General features: G+C 44.5%; 1 protein-coding gene across 1 annotated transcript in view; it reads right to left on the bottom strand.

Annotated features, from left to right (window-relative positions):
• Positions 1 to 1,493: 1,493 nt before the first annotated feature.
• The window catches only part of LOC122815469 (acetylserotonin O-methyltransferase-like), a 254,419-nt gene continuing 243,134 nt past the window's right edge, over positions 1,494 to 12,778 (bottom strand). Inside the window, exon 5 of the mRNA XM_044087991.1 lies at positions 1,494 to 1,726. Within this exon, the coding sequence (XP_043943926.1) occupies positions 1,509 to 1,726 (218 nt within the window). The 3' untranslated portion in view covers positions 1,494 to 1,508. The remainder of the gene's footprint in view (positions 1,727 to 12,778) is intronic.

Genomic DNA, 12,778 nt, shown 5'->3' with positions numbered 1-12,778 from the left:
GGTCAATTTCTCATTGGTCAGATCCGACCACAAGCTAATCAGCCTAGACATCCACATCCTGCCCCCCCCATCCCCCATTAGGGAAACCACTGTAAAAAATGTTTCCAAAGCCAACTTCACACTTCTTAAGACAGAAGTGGCAAACATCACGTCACCCATGCTGATGGACAATAGAGGTATGACTGCTGATTCCTACACAATTGCACTTTATAAGCACTTACACGAGTGCATGGATTGTGCTATCCCTAACAGAACCAAGATGCTATCCTCCAAAAAAAGGAAGCCAATCTGGTGGTCCCCTGCCATAAACAAACTCTACAACAGAAGAAAGAAACTGTTGCAAAAAAGAGTAAAATCCCATGACTGGAGGAACTCCCTGGTCAGCCTCAGTAAGAAGGTGAGATCCCTCATAAAATTCTCCAAAGCTAGTTATGAAAATAAAATTGACACTGACTCTAAAGACAACCACAAAGCATTCTATATCTATGTCAAGAATCTCAATGGCAACACTCAGATCTGCTCTGAGTTACAGCACAATGGCACTAAATATACAGAACCAACGGATATTGCCAACATCCTGGCAGATAAGTTCAGTGATAACTTTACCTCCCCATCACCCCTAAAGGGCCCATCTCTATACCAGACGTTCCTGTAATCATGGCTGCACAGGTAAAAACCACACTTTCCAAAGCCAAGAACACAGCATCCATGGGACCTGACAACATCCCAGGCTGCATTCTACATGAACTACAGAAGGAACTGGCACCCCACCTAAGTACCGTGTTCAATTATAGCCTCACATCAGGCTTTGTTCCCAATGAATGGCACCCAGTGATGGTTATCCCACTCTACAAAGGGGGAACCACCACGGACCCTGGGAACTACCACCCAATTAGCCTAATGAACCTGGTCTGCAAGGCCATGGAACGTATCATCATGGAACTTATAAACAAAGACATTGGCAATCTCCAAACTCTGGACCCCACCCAGTTAGGGTTTGTAAAATGCAGATCATGTCTCCTAAACTTGATTGACTTCTTTGAGGCAGTCACCAAAGCCGTAGATGAGGATAAGGTGGTTCACACAGCCTATCTAGATCTTGCCAAGGTTTTTAATACCATGCCCCACTCTGGAATTATAGATAAACTCACTAAACTAGGTATCATATTATGGTATCACTCTGCCTTCCTCTGACTGGAGAAGCACATTTATATACCTTTCTGTTAGACTCACAAACCAAAGTAATGAACAAACTTTATTATGAATTCCACAACAAAACATACATAAGATTCAGGCAGCAAAAGAATACAGTAAAATGTCAAAATAAATAAAAATTGTGATAGATTTCCCACAGTGAAATGTAAATAGAAATACATTCACAAACATTTTCAAAGTAATTTCAGCTTCAGGAATACATTTTATTATAATAAAAACATGCATGACTGGAGTTCCGCTGTGGCAAACCCTAACCGGGAAAAGCCGAAAATACAAACAACAACAAACATGCATTACTCAAGTGCTTTTCTTCCTATTATAGCATCAAGGTATGTGCCTGTAATTTTAAATTCAACATCTTGAAATCCTGCATTTTCTAGTAGGATGGTCACCTCTTCAAATGTGCGTTCCTTTCCTCCTGTTAAAAACAACATTATGAAATTAAGTAGATTCGGCACGCCTGCATCAGTTGTATCTTTCAAGAAGCTTTCAACCAAAAGAACAGCACCTCCTATTGAAAAAATGAAAGTACATGAGTTATACTCCACAATTTCTAACCAATCTAATTTTTAAATACACCACTTCTGTCCATGTGACTAAATGAGCAGTAGAAATGCTATTTTGACTTTGAACATAAGGGTATAACACAGATCTGCCCAAAGCACTGACAACTGTTAAACACAAGTAAACTGAATTATTAAAACTTACATGGCCTCAGCTGAAGGTGTTGTTTTATGCAAACTAACTTAGTTAAGTCTTCTGCCCTTTCCCAAAGATGCTTTTCTGTGAAATACATACCTTCCCACTCCTGTGGACTGCTAAGCACCTTTTGTTAAGATTAGCTGGTTAGTGCGTTAGAGGACTATACCTTCAGAATATGGCAAAGACAATATGGCAGCAGCTGAGAGGGAATACAAACTTGGATGACACCAAAAGCAGTGAATATTCTGTGTAAAAGTGTACTATCTCTGACTTACAGGGACAAGAGTGTACACCAATCATTTTGTTGCTCATATAAAGCTTATCTGAAATTATTATTATTATTATTTTTATTATTGAATTCTTTGACTGTTCTAAATTGTTGCAGTCACTAAATATAATAACGTAAGTGATATATTAATGTGTCTTGCTGGATTGATTTCGAGTTTCTACAACCACTTTAACCATGCATCAGTCATCAGTATGGAATACAAAACTAATGGCACATGGGAGGAAACTGAGGACAGATAAGACAGTGGTCATGGCAGCAAACTGGGGAAATCAGAATTTGAGATCAAGGTAGAAGGGAAAATAGTGGAAGAGGTTAACATCTCTGCGTAGCTAGAAGGAGTGGTTGTGCAGAAGGAAAGTTTGAATGAGGAAGTCAAAGCTGGAATCAGAGGGGGCACAGCCAACTGGCACAGAGTGTTAGGGGTAGTGTGTGACAGACGAATGACAAAGAAGCTGAAAAGTAAGGTGCACAAAACAGTGGTACAGCCAGTACTACTCTATTGTACAGAAACCTGAGCAGTAAAGGCAGAACAGTTGAGGAAGCAAGAGTGATGGAGATGAAGTGCCTTTGACAGGTGGTAGGATGCACAACGTAGGACAGACAAAGAAATGGACATCAGAGTAGAAGCCAAAGTAGCTCCAATTGCAGAAAAGATCAAAACTAACAAATTCCAGTAATTCAAGCACATGTGTAGAAAAGCAGAAGACAATCTGATGAAGATTTGGGATGGACAGGAATATGGCAATAACAAATGAAGAAATCCAGCAAAGAGGTGAAAGGATTTTGTGAGAGAAGACCTGCGACAGTCCAGCATGACTGCTGAAGAAGGTAGGAGAGTGGCATTGAAATGAGAGAGATGACAGTTGATATATCATCCTGACCATGCATAGAAAATGGGGAAAAGGAGGGGTGATGATGATGATGATGAGGATGATTATTGATGATTAGAATCAGTGCAAACATTTAACTTTAAATTAGTTGCCATTTCTCAGAATGTACAGCAAAATATCATAGACAATCATTCCATCTAGTCTTCATCTCATGTTTGATTTAAGATGGCTCCTTAATAAAAGTTAGTCAAACAGATGAGTTAACTACTTACAATATCACTTCAGAAGCAGAATTCAATAGTGGACATGATGTCCCTCTATTCTCATGTTGCAGTATTTATAACAATAGGGAGGTTGCTGCCTGCAGCATCAAACATCTGGCCAGTATACCAAAGTCTTAGGAGCAGGGGTACGTGTGACATTTGATGTCAGAACCATAAACCAGTGTTGGCTATAAAGGTGACACGTGCACATACCCCCTCAGAACTTTTCTGACACAGTATCCATTGGCCCTCAGATTGTCAGCTTCGGGAAGTAATTCGCTAGTTTGATGGCTGCCCGCTGCAGATCCCTTTTGGGTTTTTTTTTTTGTTATCTATTCACTTAGCTTTTCAGATGTACATGTCAACTAGGAAAGGGACATGTGCTTGTGGAAGACAAATTCCACACAAGGACACATATGATAAGTGCTTGTTTTTTCTAGGGGAGGCCCATGACAATACATCCTGTGATAGTTGTAAGTCATGCACCTAAAACTCTTTGCAGCTATCTGGCTGCTGTCAAACTCTATCTCAAGAATCAAAGACTCTGGCGTCTAGCTTTAGGTATGGAGGACGGGGCAAATACTTCCGATGAGCTGCCTAGGAAGAAGGCCAAAAAAGTTAGGTCCGATGCCCACACTGCACAGTAGGAGTCCAGTGTGACTCTCAATGCAGATGTTAGCCCAGGGTTCCATCAGACGTCTATTTCTCAGTTGGACCTGGGAACCATAATGGAAGCCAACCTGATGGAAGCAATGAGTATGTCCATGGAGGCTGATCATTCATCAGTTCCTGATAGCGAGGGGTAACCATGTCTCATGGTGTCAGAGGGGCGTACTCCTGCTCTGCCAGCCTCACAGATGTCAGTGTCTAAATCCACCCATCCACCCACTGCCCTGAAAAGAAAACAAAAATCAGAACATATCGAACAGCCATCTTCTCCTGGATGGGAAGTTTTCTCCCAAATTCTTTTCAGGGCACTCCAGGCCCTACAGTCATAGGTACCCCAACCTGCTCCTACTCTTGTGCAGGCCTTAGAGGAGTCTGTGGAAGAAGACCCCTCCTCTGAAGACTCCCTTACTCATTATTCTTAACTTGAATCCCCCAACGACTTCTTCAACCCTGAGGAAGAGGACTCTATCAGTCCAGAATCTCCAGGGAAGGAATTCTCTTTTGGAGATACTATCTCTCTCATGAGAAAGCATTTCAAATGGCAGGCCTCAGATGTCTCAGAAACAAAAAAGAGGATATTTTGAATTACTTCAGATGGATCAACCCTCACCATATGCAGTCCCTCCTTTACTTCCAGCCTTTCAAGATCCATTTTTGGCTGTTTCACAGGCCCCTGATTCTCAACCCCAGCTTCTAAGTGCCCTGACAGGTTCTATGAAGTTCCTCAGGATATCCAATACCTGATTAAGAACCTCCCTGCAGTCATAGCAGTCTCAGCTGACAAATCCTCTAGGCAGCTGCCTCTACCTCCTTATTTCCTACTGACAAGGACAGCAAGTTTATGGATAGGATAGGGAAGAAGTTCTATACATCCTCCACTATTGCCATTAGAGCCCTTAACTATCAAACCCACATGGCCATGTTTGTTCTAGACACCGTTGCTAAAGCTACAGCCCTCTTACCTGATGTACCAGAGTCATAGGCTAAGACCCAGCTAAACTGTCCAAAGGTCAGTTGTCAATCTCCTCTCCGGTCCAGCTGGTGAATCTGGGAATCTTGAGGCAATGTTACAACTGCCTCATGTACACAGACAACCCTCTCCTCCTCCCAACAAATTCCAACACATGTGAGAGATGCAACCATATAGCCAAACTGGAGGCTAAGCTCTCTCAACTCATTACTGGCATAACCAGTCAGGAGGAGAAGGAAACCACACTCACTACAATTCCAGTCTCACATAGACCTACCACAACAACAAACCAAACACATAATCACACAAAAACATACTCGGAGGCTCTAAATAAAGATCTGCCTAAGCAGCAGAGCCCTCCAAAGCAGACACCCAAGCAACCGCTACCCCAAAACAAAACACGTGCAACACATATCGCACAAATCCACTGTGCCAAGCAGTCAGAGCCCACAAGACTAAACAGCACACCTGATACACTTGTAATAGGTGACTCTATCATCAGGCACACTGACGTCCCGCTCACCAGGCTGAACAAGGAGAGGGTCACGGTGAGCAGCCTGTCAGGGGCTAGGATCCGCCACATAACACAAGCACTCAGGTCACTCCAAGACAAGTACAAATATGACTCAGTCAATGTCTATGCTGGTGTGAATGACCTGAGACGTACCTCCCTGGACTACATGAAAAGAGACATAAAAGAGCTCTCTGATCATGAAGCCCAGGCTGGTACGACCCTGACCTTGAGTAGCATCTTACCCTCACCAAGAATGATGCCACAATATGAAGACAAGATGATCAATTTTAACAATTGGCTTAAGTACTGGTGTCATTCAAAGGGGATCCAATGCCTGTCAGCTTGGGATGATATGCTCGACAAGCCACGATGCTTCACTAGGGACGGCATGCACCTGTCACCCCTGGGCTTTCGGATATTGGCAAAGGCTCTTGCTACCCCCATAGTGCCTTTTTTAGGCAAGGCTCAAAAGACAAACCCACCTCCATAGGTATCACAAGGGATAAGAAACTAAGAGTAATGCTACTCAACACCAGAAGTCTAAACCTCAAGATCCACGCACTTGAAACTCTCCTTAGCATGGAGAACATCGATATCTGTGCAGTAACAGAAACCTGGTTCAGGGCTCCTGAGAGCACCCCAGCACTACCAGGTTATACCTCATACCATGCTTTTTGTCCCCAAAACTTGGACCGAACCACAAAAGGAGGGGGAGTATCGATATTCATCAAAGATACCCACACCTCCAGGTTGGTGGCAAAGCACGAAGCATCAGAGACTATCCATGTGCAACTAACAGTGGGTAAAACTGCCTTCCAGTTTATAGCCTGCTACAGACCACCCTCCCAAACCCAGGAACCCCACTCGGCCTTCCTGAGAACACTGGAAAATATGAAGGTCTCTCCAAACACCATTATATTGGGCGACTTCAACTACCCAAACATAGACTGGGAGCATTACTCTAGCTCCAACACCCTAGCCCAAAGGTTCCTAGAATTTATAAACTCATATGCTATGGAACAACTTGTTACCACTCCCACAAGAGGGGAAAACATACTGGACCTGATCATCACCAACATGGGGACTCTATGCTCCAGACCAGAAGTGCATCCCTCACTAGTAAGATCAGACCATAAACTAATCTGACTGGATATTCACATCCCAACCCCACCCCCTGCCCAGAAAACCACAGTGAAAAACTTCTCTAAAGCAAATTTCACACTCTTCAAAACTGAGGTGGAATCCTTCAAATCCCCCAGGCCTGTGGAAAATATGGCCCAGACCTCAGAATCCTTTATAAATGCATTCTATGAACACCTTCAGGAATGCATGGATCATGCGATCCCAAATAAAACCAAGACCCAACCCTCCAAAAGCAGACATCCTGTCTGGCGCACCCCAGCCATAAACAAACTATGCAATAGAAGGAGGAAGCTACTAAATGATAGAGCAAAATCCCAAAAAGGAAAGGCATCTCTGATCAGTATTAGCAAAAAACTACGAGCACTCATAAAATTGTCTAAGGCCAGCTTTGAGAGAAAAATTGCACAGGACACTATGGATAATCACAAGGCTTTCTTTAGTTATGTTAGGAACCTGGGTGGTAATTCCCAGATATGCTCAGAATTAGTCCAAAATGACAAAAAATACACTGAACCCACAGACATTGCCAACATCCTAGCTGACAGGTTCAGCGCAAACTTCTCCCCCCCCCTCCCCACCAAAAGGGCAAATATCTATCCCAGCAGAGTGCTGCCCCCCTGACATCTCAGATGCTCAGGTAAGAGCCGCCCTCTCCAAAGCAAAAAACACAGCATCAATGGGACCAGACGGTGTCCTGGGCTGCGTCCTACATGAACTTCAAGAAGAGCTAAACCCAAACATAAAACTACTGTTCAGTCTCAGCCTTACTACAGGATATGTGCCCAAAGAGTGGCATACAGCAACAGTGGTCCCTCTCCATAAAGGTGGTGCCTCAATGGATCCTGGAAACTATCGCCCCCATAAGCCTGACTAGCTTGGTCTGCAAAGCTATGGAAAGGATCATCATGGACTTCATAAATAAAGATATTGGGGACCTACAGACACTGGATCCTACCCAGTTCGGCTTTGTTAAGGGGAGATCCTGCCTCTTAAACCTGGTTGATTTCTTTGAAACAGTCACCAAGGCCATTGACAAGGGGAAGGTGGTCCACACAGCCTACCTGGACCTCGCAAAAGCCTTCGATACAATACCCGACTCGGGCATTATAGATAAACTCACCAGCTTAAATATAAACCCCTATGTCACTAGATGGATTGCAAATTGGCTCAAGGACAGAACCCACATGGTTAGAATTGCTGGAGCCATGTCAGACTCCAAACCAGTTACAAGTGGTATCCCACAAGGCTCAGTCCTGGGACCTCTCTTGTTCGGTATATACTTTTCGGAGGTATAGGCCAACATGGAAGGACTGTGGCTGACCAAGTTCGCAGATGACTGCAAACTGGGCACCATAATCGACTCTCCAGCTGACACAAGCATCCTCCAAAAGGGCCTCATAGAAACAGACAACTGGTGCCAGAGCCATGGCCTCAAGCTAAATGCCAAAAAGTGTATAGTCATCTCCTTTGGCAAAAACAAAGTGCCCACAAATTACCACATAGGTGGTAATCCATTAAGTACAGAAGAAGTAATTAGGGACCTGGGGACCCAAGTTGATAGCAATCTCTCATTTGACAACCATGTGGCCAAAGTGGTTAGGAAAAACATTTTATATAGCCCACCTAATCATGAAGGGATTCACATCTAGATCAGGGGAGGTCATCGTGCCTCTTTACTCATCCCTCATCAGGCCCATAATTGAGTACAATGCCCCTTTTGGGATGTACCTTACCAGACACGTGCTGCAACTGGAAAGACCCCAAAAGTACCTCACCAAGAGGATCAAAGGGCTCAGACAGATGCCATATGCTGCCCGGTTAAAGAAACTCCACCTCTAATCAGTGGCATACCGCCTGTTCAGAGGCGATCTGTGCCTGATGTATAAAGCCATGTCCAACCCAGAATTAATGGACATGCTGCACCTCAGAAAATCCAAATCCCGTCGAGCTACGCGCTCAAGAGACTTGAACCTCAGCACTGAAATAAATAGGACATGCTGGAGGGACAGATTCATAACCCAGAGGCTCCTTTCAATCTGGAATAAAATCCCAGTCCAGGTTAGGCAGAGTCCCTCATTGACTCTATTCAAGAGGAATCTTGCTGAGTGGATGGGAGATCGTAGGTTTACCCCGGGTATCACTTCTGTGTCACTGTTAGACAGAGGCACAGTATACTAACCTTGAAAAAGAGCATAGCAAAATAAATTTAAAATGGGTGGCGAAAGCCAAACACATTCTGGCTAGGCTTATAAATGCCCTAGGGCAGATAGCCTAGTATGAACCTATGAACCTATGAACCTATGAACTCCCTTCTCTCCACTGCATCGCAGGTGACTAGGCACTCCATTAAGTGCAGTTATGATGTGGTGGAGGCCTACTCATAATCTGCATCCTCAGGTTCTGTATTGAGAAGATACACATGGGTGTGGCTACAACCTCTCCCTATGGATGTACAATCCAAATTATTGGATGCACAGCTAGATAATAAGGCCCTTTTCAGTGAAGCATCTGCAGAACTCCTCAAATCCCTGCAGTAGAAGAGAAAGGAGTTTGAAAATGTAAAACATTTACTGGTCTCACCTATCCCTAGGTAACATAGAAATTATCTTCAAAGAACTACCTTTGTTAGGAGACAATCATCTCACTCTGCTCTACCACAGGCTAAAGGATGGAGGCATCCTAGGAAACATTCTACTCCTAGAACCCCTTCCTCCAGTAATAACACTTCCTTTCAGAGGCAGCCTGACCATGACAGAACCCCTCAACTGTAACTCAGAAACACTGCCTCCCTCTACCCCCCGTCCCTTCACCTCACCCTCTCCATACCCTCCTGCTCAAAGATCACCTTAGAGGCCTGGGTATTCTCCATAATTCAAAAAATGTTACTTTAAGACTTGGTGGGCTCTACCCCTCTTCCAGGAGATACTCCAGCCCCCCTCAACTCAGCTCCATCTATTCCCCTCTATTCTAGATCAACTTCAGGCCAGAGGCACCATAGAAAGCATCCCACCAACCCACATAAACAAGGGTTTCTACTCAAGGATGAATTTGGTCCCAAGGAAAGATGACTCATGGTAACCATTTCTGGATTTATCCATACTCATCCTCTATCCCAAGGTCCCCACCTTCAAAATGCTTACCTTTCAGCTGCTGTTGCCCCTTATCCCCCAACAGACCTTTATGGTATCTGTGGACCTGAAGGACGCTTACCTTTACATTCCTATTCACCCCTGCTACAGGAAATTTCTACATTTCTCAGTAGGTTCCTTGCATTTTCAATTCTCTGCATTACCTTTTCGGCCCTCCAGAGCAACCGGGGTATTCACAAAGTGTCTGGCACCAGTGATTGCCCACTGCAGAACACAGGGCATTCAAATATACCCATGTCTAGATGACCTGTTCATTCTTCACCAGGACCTCCACTCCCTACAACATCACCTACTCCTGTGACCAGAAACCTGGCAAACCTGGGGTTCACTGTAAACCAAGAGAAGTCCCACCTGACCCCTATAAAAGACCTAGTCTTTCTATGGTGCAGGATAAGGACCGACAAGATGGCAGCCTTCATCCCCTGTCAGAAGGTAAGATATCTCACTCTACCTTCAGAAGCTTCTCTCTCTCTCTTCAAGTGCTTTCAGCCACAGAATTTCTGAGTCCTAGTCCACATGCCATCCTTGATACCAATGCTCACCCTGGCAAGACTGCATATGAGGAGGATTCAGTGGGTACTAAAGACTCGTTGAAACCAACATTCTCATCCTCTGGATATTGCCCTCCCATTACTACCATGCCTGAAAAAAGAGCTGGAATGGTGGATCACAGACATCAATCTCAACCAGGGTATACCTTTGCAGTTACCCCCACCCTTACAGCTAATCTTCACAGATGCTTCAGACCTGGGTTAGGGGGCAGTTTTACAATACCAGCAAAACTTAAGTAAAGTGCAGAGAGGGTGGTCTCCACTCAAGCAAAGGGACCACATCAACATCAAAGAGATGAGGGACCTTTACTTGGCACTGCAGATCTTCCAAACAACCATCCTACCAGGCACCTTCAAAGTAGTCACAGATATTATGACTGTCTTGTGGTACATTAACAAGCAGGGGGGACTAGGTCTTACCCTCTTTAGAGCCTAGCCATTCAGATTTGGACTCTAGCTTCATCTCTGCATATCCACCTGCTAGCAGTGTACACTCCTTTAGCAGAGAATGCAATGGCAGACACTCTCAGCAGAGCTTCTGTACCCTCTCATGAATGGATGCTTCACAGAGAGGTGCTCCTAGATCTTATTCACAAATGGGGTATTCTTTAGGCAGACCTGTTTGCCTCCTTCCAGAACAGGAAGATGCCTCTGTTTTGTACAAGGGATCCACATCCACAGGCCTGGAAAGTGGACGCCTTCTCTTTCTCTTGGGTGGGGCTGTATCTTTATGCCCCCCCCCCTCTTCTCACTGATTCAGAAGGTCCTCCTGAAGATTTAGAGGAACAAATAAAATATCCTGCTGGTGACTCCCTTCTGGCCAAGACAGCATTGGTTTTGTCGTATTTTTCACCTTTTAGCCAAGAGCAATCACCACAGCTTACCCCACCATCTAGACCTATTCACACATGACAGATGGTCCCTAATTCATCCTCAGGTGAACAATCTCAGACTCACTTTATGGGTGATAAGGTTCTGATCCCTTTCAGGCACCTATACTCAGGAGACATACTCAATGCCCTGCAGGAGGCCAGGAAACCCAGTACCAGGAGAAATTATGTGGCAAAGTGGAAAAGATTCTCCAGGTGGTGTCCTAAGAAAAACCAGGACCCTTTACTCACTCCTGAACCCATGGCCATTTCTTACTTGTGTAAGCTTCTACATTCAGGACTAACTTACTCTTCAGTTAAGGTCCACCTGTTTGCCATTTCCACTTGTCTTCCTTTGGTACCTCCTTTGACATCCAGATTAGAGGTTAAGCTCTTTTTAAAATGGGTCCTGCATATCAGACCCCCTTGAAAGCCAATATCCCCCTACAAGGGACCTGAATTCTGCACTAGAAAAACATTATTTTACCTCCTTTTGAACCAGCCCACTCTGCTTCACTGAAGCTATGTACCTGGAAAACAGCACTGCTGTTGGCCCTCACATCCACCAGGAGGGTATCAGAAATGCAAGCCCTGATGATAGTTCCATCATACCTCATCTTCCATAAAGACAGAGTCTCCCTCAAGACTGATCATACCTTTATGCCTAAGGTGGTTAATGAGGTATTGTTGAATCAGACCATCAACCTTCTAGTCTTCTTCCAATAACCTCAACATTCCTTAGAAAGAACTCTACATTCCCTAGATGTTCATAGACAATTTGGGTATTATCTGGACAAGACTGAACCCATTAGATTGTCTAACCAGTTGTTTCTCTCCTTTCACCCAAGGGCCTTGCAGAAGGCAGTCTCTAAGCAGACTATCTCTTCATGGATATCTAAGGCTATCTCTGCATGTTACTCCTTTCATGGCAAAACCATATCTGAAAGCATGAGGGCTCATCCCACTAGGGCAGCTGCCTCCTCAGCTGCTTTCTTCAAGGGGGTAGACTACGCTTCTATCCTAGAAGCTGCTACCTGGTCTTCAGTCCATACCTTTACCAGACATTACAAACTAGATTTGGTTTCAAAGCAAGAAGTGGGTGTGCTAGGTCCATTCTACATAGCCTTATAGACCAGGGACCTAATGCCTCCTCCCAGGCTCACACCTAAAGCTTTGGCACTCTCCCTACTGTTATGAATATTGCAACATTAGAATAGAAGGACATAGAATAGTTGTGTAAGAACTTAATATAACCTTAGATGTATTTCTCTTCCATGTTGCAGTATTCAGTACCACGCTCCAACCCCCTCTTTACCTGCTTAACCACCTGCAGGGACAGATTTCTCTCCATCTACCAGTTCCCATCATCTGGCATATGCCGTCATGAGGCACTCTTGGGCACATGTGAGCCTCAAAATCTTCTTCCTTCCTCCTAATTGTTTCCAGGGGTACTATGGTATGCGGCAGTCCATTCTGAAGGGGGTACGTGCAGATGTCACATTTATAGCCAATGCCGGTTTATGGCTCTGACATCAAACACCACACATACCCTTGCTCCTAAGACTTTGGTATACTGGCCGGATGTCTGGTGCTGCAGGCAGGAACCACCCTACA

The sequence above is a fragment of the Protopterus annectens genome, chromosome 1.part1, assembly GCF_019279795.1.
Source record: "Protopterus annectens isolate FY-2018-M chromosome 1.part1, PAN1.0, whole genome shotgun sequence".
Classification (NCBI taxonomy): domain Eukaryota; kingdom Metazoa; phylum Chordata; order Ceratodontiformes; family Protopteridae; genus Protopterus; species Protopterus annectens.
Note: the sequence above shows the minus strand (reverse complement) of the source record. Positions and strands in the feature narration are given on the sequence as shown.